This window comes from Syngnathus leptorhynchus, chromosome 8 (assembly GCF_054491065.1).
Source record: "Syngnathus leptorhynchus isolate UIUO chromosome 8, UIUO_Slep, whole genome shotgun sequence".
In the NCBI taxonomy this organism is placed as follows: Eukaryota; Metazoa; Chordata; class Actinopteri; order Syngnathiformes; family Syngnathidae; genus Syngnathus; species Syngnathus leptorhynchus.
In genome coordinates this window covers 2,009,427-2,031,646 of record NC_141202.1, presented here as the reverse complement: position 1 = coordinate 2,031,646, position 22,220 = coordinate 2,009,427, and the positions used below count along the sequence as shown (strand labels likewise).

At 44.7% G+C, this 22,220-nt stretch overlaps 3 protein-coding genes across 18 annotated transcripts in view; 1 reads left to right on the top strand and 2 right to left on the bottom strand.

Annotated features, from left to right (window-relative positions):
- Positions 1–1,308: 1,308 nt before the first annotated feature.
- On the bottom strand, positions 1,309–4,827 carry LOC147051690 (ubiquitin-conjugating enzyme E2 E1). Its single transcript, XM_085919474.1, has 6 exons — positions 4,540–4,827; positions 2,918–3,102; positions 2,624–2,674; positions 2,239–2,371; positions 1,579–1,726; positions 1,309–1,462 (listed from the first exon to the last, which is right to left on the bottom strand). The coding sequence occupies exons 1-6, from the start codon at positions 4,810–4,812 to the stop codon at positions 1,365–1,367; spliced, it is 888 nt and encodes a 295-aa protein (XP_085775600.1). The 5' UTR covers positions 4,813–4,827; the 3' UTR covers positions 1,309–1,364.
- Positions 4,828–5,737: 910 nt separating this feature from the next.
- On the bottom strand, positions 5,738–21,711 carry LOC147051689 (ubiquitin-conjugating enzyme E2 E2). Of its 2 annotated transcripts, XM_085919475.1 has the most exons (7): positions 21,566–21,711; positions 20,515–21,359; positions 19,514–19,700; positions 18,511–18,561; positions 8,365–8,497; positions 7,382–7,529; positions 5,738–7,247 (listed from the first exon to the last, which is right to left on the bottom strand). In XM_085919475.1, the coding sequence occupies exons 2-7, from the start codon at positions 20,582–20,584 to the stop codon at positions 7,150–7,152; spliced, it is 687 nt and encodes a 228-aa protein (XP_085775601.1). In that variant the 5' UTR covers positions 20,585–21,359; positions 21,566–21,711; the 3' UTR covers positions 5,738–7,149. The 2 variants fall into 2 exon arrangements, with proteins under 2 accessions (XP_085775601.1, XP_085775602.1); XM_085919476.1 differs by lacking the exon at positions 21,566–21,711 and having other exon boundaries at positions 21,182–21,420.
- znf385d (zinc finger protein 385D) overlaps positions 20,390–22,220 on the top strand; it is a 55,255-nt gene continuing 53,424 nt past the window's right edge. For 12 of the 15 annotated variants that reach the window (XM_085919466.1, XM_085919468.1, XM_085919465.1 and 9 more), the window contains exon 1: positions 20,390–22,067. The gene's annotated coding sequence lies outside the window, so the exon portion shown is untranslated. The remainder of the gene's footprint in view (positions 22,068–22,220) is intronic. The other 3 variants (XM_085919467.1, XM_085919469.1, XM_085919460.1) reach the window with 1 other exon arrangement.

Below are 22,220 nucleotides of genomic sequence, written 5' to 3'. Positions count from 1 at the left end.
TCTGGAATTTAAAACAAGCGTATGAGTCAGTAAGAAAATACACCCAAATGTTCCACGTCTGTTATGTGTCCTTGTTGAATGTTTTGCACATAAGAAAAAAAACCTGCAGGTGCACACACACATTCATAGAAAACTATATTTAAACCCAACAGTGGCAGCCAAGAAGAGTGAGGCGTTTTTTTCCCCCTCATGGAGGTTTCCATGCAGTGCGCGTTTCCCGCAGGCGCAGGGAACACTGCGTACGCACAACAGCTGAGAAACATGTACTTTTTGCACGTGACACCAGCGCTGCGCAGAATGAACTTGGACACACATGCAAAAATCATGTGTTCATTGAGTTTGGTAAAAGAAAAACAAATCTGCTCTATAAAGACACCATACAAGAACCCCCAGGCATTTGAAAGAAAATTCTTCCACGTGCACATTTTCATACTTTTGCAAGAAATGGGACGTTTCAAGATACATTTGTTACTTTCTGTTGAAGACTAGCAAAATATGTTCCACTAAACCATAACAACGTCTCTAATCAAACTTTGCTCGCTTATAATGTGAATTCCATCGACGGACTCAAGTATGTTAACAAAGATCCATTTTGGAAACCATGACCTACTTTTTGGGTAGTTTTGAGAGTACCAGTATGATCTATATATACTCGCAAAGGAAAATTTTGATCAAAATACCTTTAATTATGTTATCAAAGCTGTTGCCATGAGAGGATTTTATAAATGACTTTTTTTGTGCTCACTCAAAGAAAAGCAAACCAAATATGCTCAGATCCAAAATCCCAAACTGAAATATGGGCCACAGGACTTTGTTTGATTTCACAATCGACTTGCAATCTGTCATGTTGGCGGCTATCTTGTTTGCTGCCGTAAACAACCAGTCAAACAAGAAATACTATAAACACAATTCCTGATCTGACATAATAGCTGAAGGAAAAAGAGAATGCAACTTTATTGTGGTTAAACATTGTTCCGGGTCTACTCAGATGCGTGTATTGTTGTGTGTAGACGTGAATTAAAACTAAGCAGAAACTTTGAAGACAATTGCATTATCTTCCTCTTCAAGTTACACCTACTCGGATTCTCACTAATCATGCGTGAACGATTCAATGCCCAAGTATAATTCAGCTGCATTTAAAAAAAAAAAAACACTCCACTTTCTTTCTGTTGTGTTCTTTTAATTCCATATTTGCGCAGATAACTTAATCAGGAAGCAAAAAATATACCAGACAATAAAGTACTAAAAATCTGAGATAAAAACCACCCCCCCCCACCCCAACACAGACCACCAAGAGCCCCCCCCCCCCACAACTCCTTCCACTTCCTCCTCCTCTCCTCAGCCCACTGTCGCCCCCCGCAGGTTTATGTGGCGTATCGCTTGGTCCACTGTTTGGCTGTTCGGTCATGTTCGGCTCTGTTAGTCGTATACTGGGTGGCGATGCTTCCCACCAGAGGGTCGGCTGCAGGGAAAGTTGACTTCATTAGACTTATTTGCTTTGCTTGCCAAATCGCATGTCATTAAACTGACTCGTTTTAACTGGGTCACATTCTAATATTAATATTAAACATGTGTTACCTGGGTTGCAGTCTGTGAGCAGGGAGCAGATGGACAGCAGAACCTTGGAGATGGTGAGGGCGGGGCTCCAATTGTCCTTCAAGATGTCCAGACAGATCACGCCCTGACTGTTGATGTTGCAGTGGTAGATCCGAGTGCGGAACGTCACCTATAGAAACAAACATACATGAGCAAAAACAAATACAAGGTGGGGGAAAAAAAAACAAAAAAAACTTTGTAAACTCGCTAACCCAATTCCATAATTGCCATAGCCATTTCTAACTTACATTACCGGTATCAACAAAAACACTGATGTCATCTTTACGTCCGTGTAGATTCTCAGTCATGCAGATAAGGTTGGTTTTTTTTAAATATTAAAACCACAAAGAAATAAATTAGTATGATAGTCAGTGCTGCAGCCCATTCACCACGCTGCCCTTTTACACGGTACTTGAACGCCCCCTGGTGGCCACTTTTATAAGAGCGAAAAATATCATAGCACATCAGCAAACAAAAATGTCAGAAACTTTGACTTTGATTCCCATTGGGACCCTTAAATATGGCTCTTAATCAGTCACACACGTAAATCCAGTCGGGTTTTCTTGGCTTGTTTCGATGTGAACGTACGTCACTCACCAATATTACCTCTTGAAACAAGCCCATAAACTTCCGATAACATACCTTGGGCGGTTTGAAGGGGTAGTCGGGCGTAAAGGCAATGTCCAGGAAGAAGACGCCACCCTCGTACACTGAGCCTGGTGGTCCCAAGATGGTGGACCTCCACTCATAGATGTTGTCTCCTTTGGGGCCGGCACTGCGAGTACACACACACACATTAAAAAAAAACAACAACACACAAGTGAGCGTGACATGAAACCACATCCTGACATCACTCAAGTGAAAACATCAACCAAGAAGGCAGATGTTGCAGCAGACATGTTGCAGCCATACTTGACTTTTTAATCATGATGTAGACCGCTTGAAGTTATTGGAGTGGAAAACCATGTAAAGATCATTTTGGAACGCTTGAGACATTAGAGAGATCAAAGAGCTGCTTGTGACTGACCTGCAGTTTGGTGGTGGGTCCAGTGTGATGTCAGCCAGCTCTTTCTGAATCCTGCACAAACAAAAAGTTGTTGAGGGACAACCTGACAGCAGCATTTGACAGAGCAAGACCTTAAAAAACGAAAAAAATCAAATTCCGACAGGACTCGTGCTCGGGGTCACGGTTCTAAGCAGATATATTTTGCGGCTCAAACGTGAAAGCTCAAAAGATGAGGTAGCGGCCATCTTTCTAGGACTAGCTTACTTTCAAAATCAACATATTGACATGAAATAATTGCAAAGATGGGGGTGGGACCTCTTGGCGCTGGTGGAAAGCAGCTTGGAGGTCTTGCTCATGCTGGCTTTGCTCTCGCGCTTCTTCTTGCAAGACGTGTCCTTCTGTCTACTCTGGCTGGACGACGGCGGCGACGACGAAGAGCTGGTGCTGGCACGAGAATCCTCATCCGACATTCCGGTTTGGATTGGAGAAGAACCCGGACCCTGGCAACACAACCAAAAAGCATACACATTATTATTTTTTTTTCATGATAATCTCCTGGGTTAGAGTTGCTTTTTTTTGGGTCCAGATTGCTTCATAAATTGAAAAGAAAATATTTGACTCGCTTCATTCGGAAACTGATTTGACTTTTAAGAGGATGGAAATGAAATTTCATTTGCTGTTGTTGTTGAATTAGGAATGCTCACCAGATTGAAAAGAAAATCTGCATCATGATTGGATGAACAGCCCTCAATTGATTTCTTGAGTTGACATTCCCTTGGTCATAATTACTGAGGGAATTCCATTTCTTTTATTGTAGCGTTGGGAGCGCTCGCCACATTGGAAAGCGTCACACTTGATCGGATGAACAGTTCTCCACGGATTTCTTTGGTCATAATATCGGGGAATTGCAATTTGACTTTTATGTATCTTTCCAGAACAAAGATCACAGATCAATGCTTAATTGATTTTGGGGGGGGGTTCTAATTGTTTAAGCGAATTTCAAATTCAGTGTTTGTTGACAGCGGCAACTTCTTCCAATTGATTTCTGTCATTTCTGTTGTTGTTTTTAAACATGCACGCGACATAATGGTGAGATATAATAGAAAAACAAGAGAAAAAAACAACCTAATGTAGTCGATCTACATGGAACAGCAAAGTGAATGTTGTCTTTTTTTTTTGGGTGCTGTGTTACCATGCGGCTCTTTAAACGAAATGACATCACTCATACCTCTAGCTCGATCAGGAACTAATCGAATGAGTGGCCTTGTTATTCTCGGGTTGTTTATTAAATTGCAAATGATATCGACTGTTTGTGATAGTTGAATCGATGGTTGACTTTTCAACGTTAGCATCTCCGTTAGCCTGCGAGCTAACAGTGCTTCCATGTCATCTCGCGCAATTTTCACTTGTGTTTAGACGCCGCTAGTTGTTATTCAATTGAAACCCAACGGTGTCATGTGTATGATAAATGTCAGAATGAAGCAAAGACAATTTGGGCTAAAAAAAACAACAACAACAACAACTGATGGGCAACGGCTATTCATCAGGCCCAACGAAGGCCATGACTACTTCCTGGAACGGCGTGGCTGCAACGGACCTTTAAACTGGGGACCGAACGTGCGTGTTTAACACGTTGAATGTCTTTAAAAGAACAAGCAATGGCGTTTGAAAGCAAAAACCTTTCAAGGCAAATTAAATGACATTATAAAGCATTATGGGCAAAGAGTGCGTGCCAGAACATAGCCGTAGCCGCTTTTCCGCTACCGTCTATTATGTTTTGTCTCGGCTTTTTTTTTTTTCTAACACTGCTCGGCGGTCATAACAATCGGTCAATAACAATGGAGTCGTAGTAGTCCGAAAAGCTTTGAAAGCCACAAGGCAAATGTTGTGTTAGCTGCTTCGCCATGCCCGCCTCGATCACCCGGATCTGCACTCACCCAGTCTTTTGTGTCTGGACCTCCGCCGGCTCGCTGGCTGCTGCCTCGTCGCCCTCTGCGGAACGGAAGTAGCTCTCCTCGGCCGCAGTGGGCTGGACTGCGCCGGTGCCTGGTGGTGGAGGTGAGGTGGAGATGGGGAAACGCCGCAACCGCAACGTCAACGTCCTTCTTGACGCCTTCACATACGCGCGCGTGCACAGACACGGAGATGCGCGTGCACGAAAAAAAACCCCAGGAGTCACGAGGAATTCCTTTGGTGAATAGTTGCAGCATCCGATTGGTTTTCAATGAAACAACAAACGTGTTTTGTTTTTAAACATCAAGATCAAGAAGTGCTGGATAAACAATGACGTCATGGCGTCATAACACTTGCTGTGATTTTTCTCGTTAATTGACTTATTTAGTAATAACTAGAAATGGAATTGCAGTTAGGTTGACAATTTTTTTTCCCCAATCTGGCATATTTTCCCTCTCCCAAAATAGAAAACTCCTTTTTTTTTTCTATTTAGAAATCTCCTGTTTTTATTGAATGTTCACAGTTGCTACATTTTATTTAACTATGCAATTTGTTGCATGGAGAAACATTCAATCTCCTGTTTTTATTGAATGTTCACAGTTGCTACATTTTATTTAACTATGCAATTTCAACTTGATGAAAATGATTTGCAAGTGTACCATATGTAGCAGGAAAACATTAATGCAACGTAAATAAAGTGGCTTTGGTTACTGTTTGTGTGTTGCAATGTAGTGTTTGACTAGTTAAATGGAGCATGACAACATTGCAAACTGAACTGAATTGTTGACTCAACCTGCACACACACGCAAACACACGTTGAATTTAACGGGAGAATTTCCTTTCGGATGAGAAGTTATATGCTCTTCGATGACCTCAGGTGGCCGTCAATGGCACTGACTTGCATCTCAAGAACTAAAGGCCCTGCCGTTTCTTTCAGCACCGGAATTTGACAGTCTACTCATCTCGTTGATTTGCCCCATGTGATTCAAAAACAAACCCGCTGCACACGATAAAGCCGAGAGCATTGTCATTTTGATTCTCTTTCTGAACAGAAACGACAAGAAACAAGTCTTACCTGCCAAAAGATGACACGATCGCTTTTTCTGCACTCAGAGAAATATTGAAACGAGAAAATGGGATGGAGGAAAAAAAAAAAGAAAAGCAAAGAGAGTGAGAGCACAGTTGTTATTTTCTCACAAGCCAACCACAGTGTGTTTTTTATTGGGTGTTTTCAGTAATACAAGTGCACAACAGCAGCGGCGCGGGTAGCCAGTCCAATATACAAGTCCTGCCCTCTTTTCACAGGCAGACCTCCACACACACGCTCACACACACATACACACACGCACGCACAATCTCTCACACAAACGCACATACACACTCTTTTTTTTCCATCATGTGGTCTGCCTGCAAAAAAAGCCTTTGAAAAAATACATACAGTACAAAGAAAAAGCGGAAAAAGGTAAAAAGCATGTAGGCTCCTGTTCCATGCATGTTGAGACAAATACAACAAACAACAAAATAAAGAGGAGAAAGTAAAAAGCGCACATTGTCTTCCAGATGCCAAATAGAAAAATGAGAATGACATATTTGTGTGTGTGTGTGTGTGTGTTGGAGGGCAATGAGTGTGATGCCTATAATCAGGGGTGCACATCATTTTGGTTTGATCCTCAATTGGGCTTCAATTGGTGCCCGTATTTTTCCACCCACCCCGCTGACTTCACTGAATGAACGTAAAACTTGGCATGTGCGAAACGTGCGGTGGCCGCAGAATTGATCACTGTGGAGAAATATGAATTCATTTCAAGTTTTGACGTCCGTTCGTACCGCCGCGATTGTGAAGCTAGGTTTGCCCAAACTGGTCGGTTAAGATAGCTAGCTGCCGCGGGCGACCTCGTTAATTCATATCGTTGAACCACGTCATTTTTGTCGTCAGCGTGATTGCTATAGCCGTATTTTTTTTTCGTAAGGTTTGCGTGCTTACTTTAAAATCGTGTAAGCGTCAACAATAGTAAAGAAGGAGAACTTGTACAGGGTGCTATTCAAACTAGTCCCCAAAATATTTGCACTTGCAGTTCATATCAAGAGATTCTGAAAAGTTGTTTACAATCAACACAAAGCTACCGCTCCTTCCCACAAAAAAAAAACACGAGGTACACAACCGCGCAGCAACTGGAAACACTTTCGAACTTAACATTTTCCCTCGTGTGCACCCTTGCTTATAACGCTGTGCATGTTTGTCTTAAATTTTCAATACAATAACTTCAAAACAATCAGATATTGGAAAATAAAAATCCCCCAATCGACTACTCTTTGTATAAAAAAGAACCTTTCAAGTCAACAAGGAACAAAAAAAAAAAAAAGGAGGATTTTTTTTGTGTGTGTGTGTTTTTACATTTTTAAACCCATAAAATGTTTGGGGTGGAGGAAGAGGAAGAAGAGAAGGGCCTGGGTACAGCGATGCACTTAGTGAGTGTGCTTTGACAGAACATAGGGGGGGGGGGGAAGAGGTAGAGTGGCAGAGTGAGGAGGAAGAAGAGGAAGGGGGGGGAGGAGGAAGAGCGAGGCTCAAATGTGTGTCTGCGTGTGTGTGTCTATGTGGCATATCTCTTGGTCCACTGCTTGGCTATCCTGTCATGCTCGGTTCTGTTGGTCAGGTACTGTGTGGCGATGCTTCCCACCAGGGGGTCGGCTGGAGGAGGAGGAAAGAAAAAAAAAAAATGCAACGACGTGTAATCAGTGGCAACATGTGGCCGGGGGGAAGAAAAAAAAAAAAGCAGCATTTGGTGTGAAATGACCCAATCCATTTTGGTCTCAATGCCTTACCTGGGTTGCAGTCTGTGAGCAGGGAGCAGATGGACAGCAGAACCTTGGAGATGGTGAGGGCGGGGCTCCAATTGTCCTTCAAGATGTCCAGACAGATCACGCCCTGACTGTTGATGTTGCAGTGGTAGATCCGAGTGCGGAACGTCACCTGGAAACGCACACACACATCGTTTTGAGATTCACTTTTCTGGGTTTCCGTGTGAAAGGCACACGCCATGGATGACACGGGACATTTGTCACCTAAGTGTAAATGAGGTGGTAGAAGTCACTTAACTCTGCTGCCCCCCCCCCCTCCCTTTCCAAAATATCCCAAAGGAGTCTGGACATCCGTTTGGATCGAACACAGAGTCCAATGTTTTGCCTCAGTTCTTCCACTGCTAACATCTGGTCCTTCTGACCTTGCACCCGAGCCCCCCCCTCCCCTCCCTTCCCACACACATAGAGGAACTTCTCTAATAGGCCTTGGCATTCTCCAAACTCCCACAAGATTGAACGTTATAAATAACCTTCCACCTTCCTTGATGCAGTGTGAGGCTCATAAGCTCGACTTGAGAAACAAACACAACGGCACACGCACGCGTGGTTGGTCATGTGACGACTCCCACCTTGCACAATGGAAATGAAAGTGACGTGTGTTGGAGCGTATTCGAGAAGCGGACGCACCGAGGGAGCCTTGAGCAGCTGCAGAAGTGGCTGACGTGTGAGAAAGTGGGCTTTGGCTCACCATCACAGCATGGAAAGAAGGAGGGAGGGAGGGAGGGAGGGAGGGAGGGGCGTGGGCAGAAACACCCGAGCCCCTCTAGAGAGGGGAAATGTGGGCGGGGTCTGGCTTGACAGCGCAGCACAAAGACGGAAAGGCGAGAAGGGTTGACGGGGTGCACTGCGGTAAAATATCCCGCTAGCGACGGCGTGTGTCAGGTGCGAGCCCCTGAAATCCTTCAATGAAAACAATATAATTCCAAAGGAAAAATGGACGGACCAACCTTGGGGGGTTTGAAGGGGTAGTCGGGCGTGAAGGCGATGTCCAGGAAGAAGACGCCTCCTTCATACACGGAGCCCGGCGGTCCCAAGATGGTGGACCTCCACTCGTAGATGTTGTCTCCTTTGGGGCCGGCGCTGCCCCAGGGAAACAAAAAAAGACGGAATACAGATAAATTGAAGTTATGGGACATTTTCTAAATGTGTCCCATTACTTTTGAACGAGAACGTTTTTGACTTTTTAGATGATGTCAGACGTTCTGTGGTAAAAGGCGGTGTGACGTTGGACCCATTCCATTTGATTTGTCACTTTAAGACTAAATATCACCTTTAAACAACTTATTTGTATCTTTTAATTTCTTCAAAGTGATCAGGAGCCGGACAACCCCCCCCCCCCCCCCCCCATAAAGTTCTCCGCAACGAGAAATAACTTTGAATTCAAAAGCAGGTTCCACGTTGACCAGATGCCGCCCGAATGCCGACAGTCACGTCGGCGCTAGTCAATACAATTTCCATATCGAGAGCCATCCTTTACTCCCCCCCCCCTCCCCTCCCCTCCCCACTGCTGTTTGTGATAAGACCCTGAGCTGGAACGCCGCCAGCGAGACACCAGGACAATGTCCACATTACAAAGCCGGGGAACAATGAACAATCCCCGCGTTTTCATGTAATTACCGGCAAGGGTGTTTGATGCCAAGCCTTTCCCTGCTGTTGCACAAATTGTGTGTGTGTGTGTGTGTGTGACCGCCTCGCGCCGGCTTTCCCTCCAGGCTGTGATATCGCCGCTCGTCTTTTATATTTGGCCAAAAACCAACAGAGACTTCCTGAAAGCAGACCCCCCCCCCCCCCCCCCAACAATAAGATCATTCTCCGCAAATAGGAATCGCTGGCGTCCTCTTCCGGTGTCAAGGCCTAATCTACTTTGCCACCTCTCTTCAAGGAGGCCCCCGCTGACTAAGCCTTTCTTAATTAGCTCATTACCAGCCGCCGCGAAAAACGTCCGCCCGGCCCCGGGATTGGCTTTTGTTCGACACAAAAAGCAAACGTTGGGATTTTCCTTTTCCTCCAGAGGGAGACGCTAGAACAAATAAGAGAAGAGGCGATCGCGTTACAGTGTCCCCGGCGTCACGCTTTTGACCTTGGTGTGAAAACAAAAAGCTCAAGTGTGCCGAGTACAAAAAACGACACAAACATTTTTACGAAAAGTCGACGCGAATACGGATTGCGAGGTTTGTGCTCGACGGATGAATGATGTCACGTTATGAACGAACTACCGATTGACGGCAAAACATCGTTATGGTGATGGCTGGTAGGAGCGAGCAAAAGTGGCGGCAATTTCCCTTGGCATCCAAAGTTGACTCGGAGCAAAGGCCAGAGTGTGTGTTTGTAGTGGAATGAAAGCGGCCGTGTGTTTGTCATGAGGCGCTATTGATCTTCAAGCTAGAGGGCACTCACACGTCTGCCGTTTGAATGCGAGCTGTTGTTATCCCCCGAGACAAATCGCAAAATCGCACGTGATAGCTATTACGTGGCAAACAACACTAGCTCAAAAAAAAAAAAAGGGGGGGGGGGGGGGGGGGGGGGCTCATTGGCTACTTCAGACAGAGCAGTGAGCGATTTAACAACAAGATTATCTTTGCAAGGGAGCATCTTGTGATTTGTATCCTCTGTCTGGTCGCAGGCGTTCCTAATGAAGTGTCCCGTGGGTGTAAATCTTTCCCAGGGTGCAGCTGGCGTTCTCCCTCCGCGGACGGCTGTGAGAAGCTTGTGAGCAAGCAGCTCTGCATCTGCGCTGCTGCCGTCAGCCAAATGCCTTGATTCACTGACTATTTGGGTCATTTGTTTCAAGGGTCTGGGATGCGTTAGCAGGCGGGATTCTCGCCCAGATCCCGTCTACCGCCATTACGCTCGGGCGGGTAGACGGGGGTCCGCTTCTTACCACCTCGGACCACCGACAAAGACTACCGGGAATTTGCATCCATTTTGTGGTAATTGTAACATGTTGAACAATTGTGATGTCATCACAAATGGCGATTTTTTTGTGTGTGATGCAGCCTAATTGTTGTTTTTGTTTATTTTAATCACTAAACAATTGCAAATAAACAACAATAATCAGTTAATAAACCGCAACTGGGGAAAATGGTTTTGTAATACATGAGTGATATCTGTCCATCCATTTTCTGGACCACTTGGGTGCAAAATAAAATTTTATTTGATTCATCGATAGGTAAGTGATGGACATTCAATAGTGTGGACAATTAAAAAGTCGATGGGATGAGAGAAATTCGGCGCTTTGGATCCTCTCCCTCCATTAGAAGTATCAGCGCAAGTGTTTTAGATCAACTAGACAGCTTTTATTTTCTCTGAGTGGCACTAAATGTGTTTGGAAGATGGTATCGTGTCACGCCCCACTCACCCTACAAGCGTGTCACCAGAAAGAGCAAAGCAAATGTTTAGAATTAAGCGGCCCAGAGCATTTCCAGGAATTATCTGGAGAACCACATCAAAGTAGAGCGACTATGACATTGCGTTGTTCGGCTAGCCTGCTATTTTGGTGGACGATCATGAGGTGTTTACTCATGAAACACTCTTTTCCCGATAACTGTGTGAGAGCATGTATGTGTGAGAGCGAGTCACAATGTGCTGATGCCTGCGCAGGGTAATGATCGACGTCGAGCATTATTCAGCTCTAGCCAGAGGCCGGCGTTTGCGCCGCGTCAGACGACGGCCCAGATGCCGAGGGAGAAAAAAAATAAAAAATGCTTATTTCGCCGGAATCTTTGTTGTAGCTCGCTTGGAAAAAAAAAAAGGAGAATGAAGGAAATTCAAACACACTCTCGCTTTATGAACAACAAAGGAGTACAGAGGAGGCATCAACAGAGATGAAACATGTAGCCGTGAAGCACAGTGAGAATAATAAACCAGATTGCACGGAGAAAAAAAAAAGATGCCATCAATAAATAGTGAAAGCAGTTGAGTAATACAGATAAAATGGAGGTGACAACAACATTGAAGAACCGACTAATGTGATCATCAGATTTTTTTTTGACATTTAAAACTGCTCCGCTGCATCTATAATCAAGCACTTTCTCAACTAGTAGTCAGCCAAACACCAGGGGGCGCAAGCACTTTTTCAACTAGGAGTCAGCCAAACACCAGGGGGCGACTGCTTGGTGAAGACTTCATTACACCGCCAAAATATCAAGTGAGGCACGAGCATATTAGTGCGCGCTTAATAAATGTTAACTTTGTTTTTATATAACAATAAAAACTCTAAAACGAACCGCAAATCGGCAATACTAACAAACAGCTGGGGGAGGAAAGCGTTTGTGTATTTGGTCAGTAACGTTAGCCGCCATTTTATCACTAAACGCTTTACAAAAAAAAAAAAATGGCGTCAGTTGCGTCACCTCTGCCCCACCTCACCTCACGCTAATTGGCGGCGGGGCTCTTTCACGGTCAGCGGCTAAGAAGATTGCTTCATCAAAGCTCTTCTCCTGTTAGCGTCAACTCGAGAAAAAGGAGATGTGAAGCGAGTGGCGTCGCCATTAGGAGACGGCGCGACCACGGTGGGGTGGGGAAACGAGCCGGAAGAGTAAATAATGCAGATAATGGCGTTATTTGTGCGTGGTTGTACTCCAAAAACTCTGCTCCCACACATTCACATACAATAATTGCCCCCCCAAAAAAAATGCAATATAAAGAGCTGTGATTTGTACCATGATTACTACATGAGACATTAAAAAGTGCATTAAAAGGGAAATTGACATGAAATCACGCAGGGGTAAAAACTTAGGTTAGATTTTTAAGGCCCTGGCAATTGATCACTAACAACCATTGATGACTTTGATGGGATTTTTTTTTTAAGCTAGTCATAACACAACCTGTGAGTAAAAAAGTTGTATTTGTACTGTGGAGACCTACAGAATATGATATTAATGGAGATGACGACGGCGCGAATGGTCTCGGTGCGGCCGTAACTGTTAGATGTGAACGCAGATTAGCCGCAGTCGCCGGTTTATCTTTTGACATTTGTGCCGAGGAAATGAGCGGGCGCTCGCCATTAAACCGGCGGATAGGGTGGCTGCTGTGAATCCTGGGAAAGAAAAGGTCACTCCATATATATGGAAATGATCATTGCTGCCTGCTTGGCTACTTCTCAGGAACTTTGGGCGGGAAAAACCATCAGCTTGGCAAAAAGAAACGTTTTTTTTTTTTTTTTTTAACGCCGCTCTATTTCAAGGAGACAAGGTCGCGGCAGGTGAGGCCGACGTTGCGTTTTACAAGACGACGCTGCGAGTGTTGATAACACTTTTAGTGGCGTCGCTTGCTTGTAATGACAGGCTATATCGTGCACTTATTTTTTAATGACGGGTTATATATCACGCAAGGATATAGTTTATCGGATAACTGTGTATGTCCAACGCAAAGTTTGATGGTAGACTGTCATAAAAAATAAAAAACACACACTAAAGACTATGATTAGACCCAACGTGATTGTCATATCACATTAGAAATCACATTTGGTTTTAAAATGTGAACAAGTAAACAGGTTTGACAGCGGATTCAGTAATCTGGATAAGAAGAATACAAATATAAATAATATTAGTTTATTATTTACAATAAAATCAACAGACCAATTATCAAATTATTCTTGGGAATTAGGCAACACTTGGAGTGTAAATCCAGCATCACATTTCCCTTTAAACAATGACTTTAATTAAATCATTGTCTTCTATTTGGACTCAAGATTTATAAGTAAAATACCACAGAGTTTTTTTTTTCTTTTTTCAGCGGCACAATAAGTCAGTATTTTATTTGCTCGCTTGATGCTAATGACATTTCACACAGATAAATGTGGGGGGGAAAAGTCTTTAAAGAGCCATTCCAGAGGCGTCATTCCCGTCTAATTTATTCTCCCATTGTGCGACGAGACGGCGGACAAAAAAAGAACGACGGCGCATCAGGGCGACCTGATGTAACTTATCGTGTTTATTCACCTGCCAGAAAATGACTTTTGTCAACGACCTGCCGTGAGGAGCGCGCGTAATGGCAAAATGTCCAAAGCGCTGGCGTGTTTCACGCTTCGAGCGAGGCCATCTATTACAGCCCCGCGACAAATGTTTACCGCTAAAGTACCCCCGCAACGAGACTGCTGAAGATTCAATGACACACATGAATCAGACGCGAGCGGAAAACATTCGGGATGAATTAAACTCAGGCTGGAGGGAGGGAGGGAGGGAAGCGGTACCTTCTTTCAGCACGAGCGAATGTTTTCTTTTCCACGCAAATAGAAAAGGATTTTCCTGGATTGCTGTTGAAAATGATGAACTGGACACGGCTTCTCTGTGTGAGACTTTAAAATTCCGTGTTGACCATATGTTTAGCTCCGCTTTAGGCCAGGAGTTGGTTTTTTTTTCCACCCCTTTTCTGGGTCGCTGGCACTGACGGGCAAGGGGGGGAGTGTGGAGTCTTCCCGCCAATATTCTGCCTAGTAACAGAGCCCTAACGCCTGTGTTGAGGCATGTTTACACAACAAGAGTTTTGTCTTTTTTACATCTCTTGATTCCATTTCTGTTTCAGATTGTTCTTGGTCATTTTGGGCTAGAAGTCCGTATTTATTATTAACACCTTTTTCTTGTATTCCCAACAGTGCAGTATTTTTCCAGCTGCCTCTTCTATCCCTCGTTTTTAAGCCTCTCCCATTGAAATACATCTTTACGGTCTACTGACATCCAATGCGAGTCCATGTTGCTCGCGGCATTTTTTTTTTTTTGTAGTATCTTGAATTAAGTGCTTAGTCACTGTTTTTTCTTGACATGTTTCTTCTCACAATAAACTTGTTTTTTTTCTCCACTTTTTGGTCAGATGCCGGAGTTTCTGATGAAAATTGATTTATGTTCTGCCGTTAATTACTAAAGAATAGGAAGAAGAAGAAAAAGTAGGCATTTTTCTTTTGGTACTTACAATTTGGCGCAACACAACATTGTGAGGGTCCTGTCAAAAAGCTCTAAAATAGCCGCCATTGACAAAAACAGTCACTCAACGCCCCTTCGCTGGGTCTTGGCGAAACGTAAACGCTGCCTATTGCCAGATCTTCTGTTGTTAGTTTGGATTTTTTTTTTCCTCAACTCTGTCAAATGTGCGAGGCAACGAAACGCAGATGGCTTCGACTCAGCAGTTTGCAAGGACCTCTGTGTGAAAGCTTTTGACTTTGTATATGTCACACTTCAGCTACCTTCCCCCAACCTCCATAGCGTCACCTTGACGGAAGAGCACTTGTGATCTCGAGGCATGCGTCTTTTAAGGTTCTTATCGTGCAGTCAAAGGGTAAACGCACTAAAAAGATCAATGTCACGTAGGTGGGTGGGGGGTTCACACAGACTGAAGGGTGGATATGATTCATGAATATTCATGAGGACGACTACGGAACGCCAATCGATCAGCCGAGGTCAAAACCAAACAGCGTCGGCTTGTGTTTTCACATCTTTCAGCTAACAATCACCGCAGTTGATCCGCACGGGTCGTCGAACACCGCCCGAGAGCTTTTCCTGAAACTCACACACCCCTTCGTCCCTGTCATGAATATTGATAATGCCGACTGCTGGTTATTGTCACTCACAACAAGCCCCTCCCCTTCCGGACCGATCATAATGCAGATGATATAATTTGCAAGAAAGTTAAAAAAGTGGAGCCGTATTAGCATTAGCATCTCTTCCCACTATGCTAAGCGGTTGCTAACAGCGTGAAAACTTTCAATTGGACTGCCTCTGCCGGATCCGCCAGCCAACAAGGTCTTCGTACACCTGCTTGGGTCAGCGAGAACGAAAATAAAACAATTGTGGATGAGTATGGCGGTTAGCCTCAGGTCACTATCTTGCGGCAAGTACGATCTCTTCTCGTCTTGAAATATTCATAACAACGGGACTGACGGCGAGGAACGAGGGCAACGGCCCGAAGTGAAGCTCCGTCTTGGTCGTGAAGATGTTATGTTGAAATATATTGATATATTTACCACAGTCCCTTTTCTATTTTGTCTTCTTTAAAGTGTTCTGAAAGAAAAATCTAACCTTTTTTTTTTCTGGCACGTCATTTTTCCCTTTTTTTCTTAACCAACCATTTCCTCTGGGGCATAAAAACCTTCAGCTATGTTTTAAGGATCCCCCCCCTACAGAGTATTTTTGGCCAATTAAAAAAAATCATATTACAAACACCTAAAGACTAATATCAGCATTCAAAGTGAATGAAATACCGCGACTAACGTTACACCAGCGTTTCTGCGGTGAGCTTCTGCTGTGTCTTTGACGTGATGGAGGAGGAAAACTTAACGACTTAAATCCAACTCGCCCTTCTGATAAGCGAAGCAGCAGGAGACGGAGGAGGAGGAGGAGGCGTGACAAGTGAGGAGATAACAAATGAGGTGACGGGACAGCAGATGTGGGAGATTACTGTACTCATCCTGACTAGAATCTAAAATACAAAACAATGTTTTTGTGTATTCATATGCATGTCAAACTGCTAAATGAGAGAAATAACAACAGAGTGAAAATCTTCTCCCTGTGAGCGAGGGAATGCCGAACCCAAGTGTGAACTTTAACACGCGGCACTTAATTCATTTTTCTCCCTCCGTGTTGTCGACAGCAATTGTTGCCAGACGCCTGTGTCATCAAATTATCTGTCTGTGTCTGGCAATTTGCAGGATCTCCGTGTGAAACAGCCTCTGGGTTTTATTCACTCCAAATATTATTTAAAAACAGATCAGAGCATGTAAGCAGAATAATAAACATTAATAGCGCTCTCTGGCAGCATGAATCAAAAGCGAGAACCTCTCTAGGGAGGGACGCATATTTATTAGAGCCGGATTAGCCGGATACCAGTTAGGTTATTACTAAAGTTTGAGCATTTTGACGCCTACTGCAGTTTAAGTGGCTTCTGCCGCTTTGACGTATGTTGCTTTGCCGTGAACTTGATCTGCTTCGCTCGAATCACACCAGCGGTAAATACAAAAGGAGGCGACGTTGTGGCCCGCTGGACGTCAACTCCTCTTTGTGGCGGGATGTTTAATTAAGTCTAAAACGACAGTGACGCAGGTGCAGGTGGGTGAGCGGTAGAAATGCAGCTTCATTTGCATCAGTGGGTGCCAGAGTGGAGAATAATGACCATATCAAATCCTTATCCAGCTTTCCTCCTGTCGCTGTTTAAAGAACATCAGCTTTAATCATGACAATCAGCCTCGCCATACGTTGGGCCGAGACGGAATAACAAATGACCTATCTGCATCGTTTCAACCATTCATAGATCACAAATTCATCTTACGACATCTCAACAATTTCTTCAACTTCTACAGTGTCGTGACTTTTTGCAACAATTGGGAGTTTCCGTGTGACGACGTTGTATTAGCGCGGCCACTTAATTAAATAACAACGCATCTGCAAGGAGAAAACGCTCGGCAGATTAAACAAAAAGACGATTTGGTAACGAGACGGCGAGCAAGCGAGCGGACGTGACATCAATCAACTGGCCGCCGAGCATAACCATCCACCCACCCGGCCGGCCGGCCGTTTGTGGAACGCTCCCAAGTGGATGTCTTTAGCGGCGCTCTCCTTCCTGCCTCCTGAAGAAGGCCAACAGCCTGTGACTCCATTTGTCGCAGCCGCTCAAATGAATAACCTTTCAAGCGAGCTCGGTCCGGGGGAAAAGCGGCGAGCGAGCAGCATACCAAACGAGCGCCTGAGAAAATGTCGCTTCTCCCCTATCGCCACCGCTGTTGCTGTATATATCACCGCAAAGTAATTATTAGATGAAGGTACCCCCCCACACACACACACACCCCTCCCCAAACACACTTACATACACACACACACACGTTGTAAAAGGATTATCTGGAGGAAGCTTAATTGTTTCCCAGGCAACTCGTGCCCCCCTACCAAGACCACAAAATCTCCTCTGGCGATTATTTTACTTTCAAATGACATCCTCCAGCCAAATCCTTCATGAGAGCCAGCCTAGTTTTATTTCCAAAATGGGAGGGAGTGGGGGGGGGGGTCTAAAATGGATGAAGAGTACTCGAGGAAAACAACATGTATTTTAGTTTGAGTATCATAACACACACACAAGCCTGGCAGCTGCGATGAAAAGCTTTGCTCTGTTTTTAGCGCTAATGACATCAGGTGTAAACATGGCCGTCGCCGGTCAGATGACTTCGTACGCAAACTGGTTTTGCTTTCAGAGCCGGAAAACACCTCGGACTACAACCGACTCAAAGTATTCAAGTACTTAGTTATGTAATGTCTGGCAAACCTACCATTTTTTTTCGATGTATCAAATTCATTGTGGTGTATTTGATGGATGTGACGCTCCGTGTTAATTTAGCGAATCATTTGCACAATTGGTAGACCACATCCAAGCCTTAAAGATCTCGAACTACAACCAAAAAAAAAAAAAAAAAAAAAAAGAATATTGTGTTGAATCATCCTCGTGGACGTTAAATGTCAGAGCCACACAAACAGCAAGCGGTGTCTTTGATAATAGCAGTTTGACATCATAAACGACAACTGCTAACTGGCACTGCAGCTAAAAAGCCAGGAAAAGAATGACTTTCATCAAACTACAATAGTCTCCCAAAATTGTGGGTGTGTCTTTGATGCACCTCAATCAAAGACAATGAGAACCTAACGGATATTTTTTTTTAAAAACACTGAAGGGTCTTTAAGAGAATAAATGTCATGCCTTTTTGTACACATTTGAGTAATCTGCCATAAATTAATCTTTGCGTTTCCTGCCACAAACGCCCGCCAAGTCAGAAAACATCAGCGACACCGCCGTCTCCTCAAACTACCGACAACACAGGCGGCATCAATGACACCATCACGGAAGCTGATAAAACGAGTCCTGCGCGGCATCCCCCGAGGGGGATGACGGCTTGCCGGCAACGTCTCTCGTCCTCAAAAGGCCCGAGACAGGAAGCGAGAAAGCGAAAACATCACACAATAAGGATTGACTGCAGCGAGCAAATTATACAAGAATGGAAACGGCTTTTAAAAAGGTGACACTGCAGCCAGAAGTGTGAAAAAGGCGCACACACACACACAAACAGCAGCATCGTGTACATCAGCAAAGCAATCATCAGGGAGCAGATAAGAGCGTCTCACCTGCAATTTGGAGGAGGGTCTAATGTAATTTCAGCCAGTTCCTTCTGAATCCTAGGGGGGGTGGGAAAGCAACATTATAGTGTTAGCATTAGTGGTACTGGAAAAAAGTCTTCAGAAAAGTTCAAGAAATAAATGTTTTAGGTTTTTGACAACACAATGGTTATGTTATGTTATTCCTTGAATTGAACTTCTGGAACAATTTGTTGTTTCGTGACAGGGAAACTGCGATTTCAGGCGGTGCTTGAAAGCAACACCTTTATCGACCGATTATTAAAAGTTAAGCTTTTATTTCAGTGAGAAGGTCAAACACTGAAAACAAAACCGCATAATGAGCTACCTTGTCAAATATTGTGTCATGATCCAATTTAATTGTCAAGATGAAACCTCAAATTCAAAACGTGTCCATCTTGCCGATGTGCGGTTTCAAAACAGATGTCAGATTAACTACTAAGACAGTCCTCATCGCTTCATCCAAATCGAGGACGTTTTGGTTTGATGCCAGCAACGACAAATGATGACAACAATGTGATTTGGTCGTTATTCAAAAAGAAAGTTATCGAGCGAATTGCAGTCTAACGTCTTGGTGTTGAAGGCCGCTCGAAGCTTTTAAGCCTGGCGGACCTCATTTCAGCTTCCCAGTCTGGTAAATAGATGAATAATACTTTCAAAAGTGAATTTATACAAGTTTTCAGGATCAGGATTTTGACCCACTAGCTGGAACATATCCGCCGAGATAAACCGAGCTTCACTCTAAATCCAATCGAACAACAAAATATGTTTCCATTGAGGGTAATGAAGCTCCATTGATGTGTGTGTGTGTGTGTGTGTGTGTGTGTGTTGTTTCCTTTCAAAAGGAGGTTTACAGTCCCGTTGAATAGCAGCCATGTTTGAAATGACAATGCCTTTGGGACCAGTGTTTTTTTTTTTTACAACAGTTTCACACCCTTAGGGCGTCATTTTAACAGACAACCCAGTGTACCCTCCACATTGGGGGTGGTCTTACCTCTTGGCACTCGTCGACAGTTTAGCAGCGGTTTTACTCGAGATCTTTGTTTCCTTCTTTTTGGGCTGCGCTTGCTCGCGCTCCTGCTCGGTGGGTACCGACGACTCGCGCTGCTCGATGTCCGAGCTGCCGCCGCTGGTGCTGGGGCTGTCGTCCGGTCTTTGCACTTCACTGGACATCGTGGGCCCTTGCGTGAGGATGAGGAGGGGAAAAAAAAGCAAGACCTCACATTATTACATTGGCTTCCTGTGAGGCAAATAGTGGATTTTAAAATCTTGCTTGGTCAAACTATCTCTAATCGGTCTTGCACCAAAATACATGCATGATGTACGAGTATGCCATGAAGGATCCAAGACCCTCGGGTCATCTGGTGTGTGTGTGTGTGTTCCCAGAACCTGACCCAAAAGTGAAGCAACATAGAGATTTGCTCAAACTGCCCATCTGTTTACATTTTAATTGATCTCAACTGAGGTTTGATTTGAACTATTGTGATCAAATGAATTTACATGATTTCATACCGCTTTTTACAATATTTAGTTCCTCTTTCTGCAATACTTTGAGTGTTAAGGACTTTGAATTGTTATGTACACGAGGTGTGCTATACAAATGGACTTGACATGAATATAAAAAAAATATTCATTTATTCCCACGCATTTTTGTTATTTCCCACGAAAAGTTTGCAACTTTGAAAACCCCCGTTATTCTTCGCAAGCCTAGTAAAGGAGGCTTCTTTGTAACCAACGCTCGTTACCACATCCTTTTTTTTCTTTTCTTTAAAGATAGTGTCATACGTGGTTATTTTAGCGCAGCAGGAAGATGTAAGCTAAAACGTAACAACAAAGCATTCGTGCCATATTAGCGAAGCGACCGTGATGGCGTCATTAACACCAAACGGAGCTCCTCAGCGGGCGACAAAAACATGGCTAAACGAGAACCCGTGTCAAATGAATTACAAAGACATGTAAAAACACAGTGGTATTTGTATATTTAGATATATTTACGATGAGTGGTTGGCGAAGTGGACAGACAACAAGCTCGCCTTTCCCGGGGTTGGTGGAGGGGGCGTTTCATGGCGGTGGTAGACGTCGGCACTCAAACGGAACGAAAGCCGTAGCGATGCACGTCGGAGAGGGGGGGTACGATGCCCACAGAAACAAGCACTGAGGCCGGGAAAGGTTGGCGACAGTCACCTATTCCGCTCACAAGCGCCGAGCCGCCCCTTTGTGGGGGCACAAGACACAATAGGGGTCGAACGGGGGCTAGAAACCGAGTCGTCCCTGAACGTCACAGGGGAGCTAGCTGCAAGGCTAAAAGTAGGGTGCGTTACAACATCGCCGCCGGGGGGTTTAAACACAGACGGGGGAAGAAGGGGTGAGAGCAGGCCTCGGAGTTGGAAACTTGACGAAAAGACGCATAAAAGAAGGCGTTTCTGTCGGGCAGACGACGGCGACTGCGGGAGGACGGTCGACGGCGGGGCCGGCTGAGGCGACGGACCGTCGAGCGTCCACATTGTGACCCTGGCTCCCGCACAAAGGGAGGTTCGTCTCCCGCACATCCACCTCCACCTCTCTCCTCCTCCGCGGGGGTAATTGGATAAAAATAAAAAAAAATACGAAGAAGAAACAAACACTTTCCACGGGACACAAGCTCCAACTGTATCGTGTTTACCTGCTGGCGCTCGGCCGTCAACGCTGCGGTTCGGCGTGATTTTTAATCCCCCCAAAATATCGACGAGACGGGGATCCACAGGAACACGGCCCCCCTTTCCACTCGCTCCCGGTCGTCCTTTTTGCTCTTCAAACTCGCGTGGTGGAGGCAGCGAGAATGGAACCGCAAGCAAGCAGCACTGACGAAGAAGAAGCGAGGAAAGGAGGTAAGTCTCCGGACCGGACCACCCCCGCTTGCGCGCTCCCGACACGATGCGTGCACGCGGGACCGCGCTCGACCGCCGATGCTACACTGCGCGTGCGCGCTAATGGATCAATTAAAACTGTGAGAACAAAAGAGTCGTCATCCCCATGCCAGTTGCCCAATTTACTGTTGAATTCTTACACTGCTTTTGTTTTGTGGTTCCAGTAGTTATCAGATAATTGTAGTCTTCGAAATTAAAATCATATTTGGGTTTGCGCTGGAAGGCAGTGGTCCCCAACCACCGGGCCACGGTCCATGGGTCACCTTGGTACCGGGCCGCCAATCGACGATCAATTAATTCAGGTCAAGACGCTCGTCCCGGTCACGTGATATGTTTCCCCTAGTCGAGCCCGCAAAGCTCGCAAAAATGAGTAAGAATTTATTTTGAAAAATAGAAAAAAAAATTGGCGATTCTCTCCCAATTACATCCGTCGATTCACGTCAAGACGCTTGTCTCGGTAACGTGACGTCACGTCAGTCGAGCCCGCCAAGCAAGCAAAAATGAGCAAGAAAAAGATGTTTGGAAAGGGAAAAAAGCCCAACGAGGAGACGGAAGAAGAGGCTACGACTTCTAAGAAAAGGAAAGCTGTATTTAAAAGAACATTTCTGGAGTCCTACTTAAAATATGAATTTATCGTCACCGGTGAGTCTGACGCGCCAAGCCCACGCTGCATAATATGTGGCGCCAAAGCTAGCTAACGAGGCAATGAAGTCTTCCAAACTGCTTCGGCACATGGAGACCAAGTATCCTGTATTAAAAAACAAACCTTAACCACTTAGGTTGTCATTGTCTCCG

Bases quoted from the DNA above. Each gene is read 5' to 3' on its own strand.
- LOC147051689 (XM_085919475.1), bottom strand. From the start codon at position 20,584: ATGAAACGCCCCCTCCACCAACCCCGGGAAAGGCGAGCTTGTTGTCTG. The intron at 8,498-18,510 runs GTGAGACGCTCT...TCCCTGGGGCAG, and splicing joins GACCCTCCTCCAAATTGCAG to CGCCGGCCCCAAAGGAGACA. The intron at 7,248-7,381 runs GTAAGGCATTGA...CTCCTCCTCCAG, and splicing joins GCTCACAGACTGCAACCCAG to CCGACCCCCTGGTGGGAAGC.
- LOC147051690 (XM_085919474.1), bottom strand. From the start codon at position 4,812: ATGCTGCAACTATTCACCAAAGGAATTCCTCGTGACTCCTGGGGTTTT. The intron at 2,372-2,623 runs GTCAGTCACAAG...GTGTACTCGCAG, and splicing joins GACCCACCACCAAACTGCAG to TGCCGGCCCCAAAGGAGACA. The intron at 1,727-2,238 runs GTATGTTATCGG...TTGTTTCTATAG, and splicing joins ACCCCTTCAAACCGCCCAAG to GTGACGTTCCGCACTCGGAT.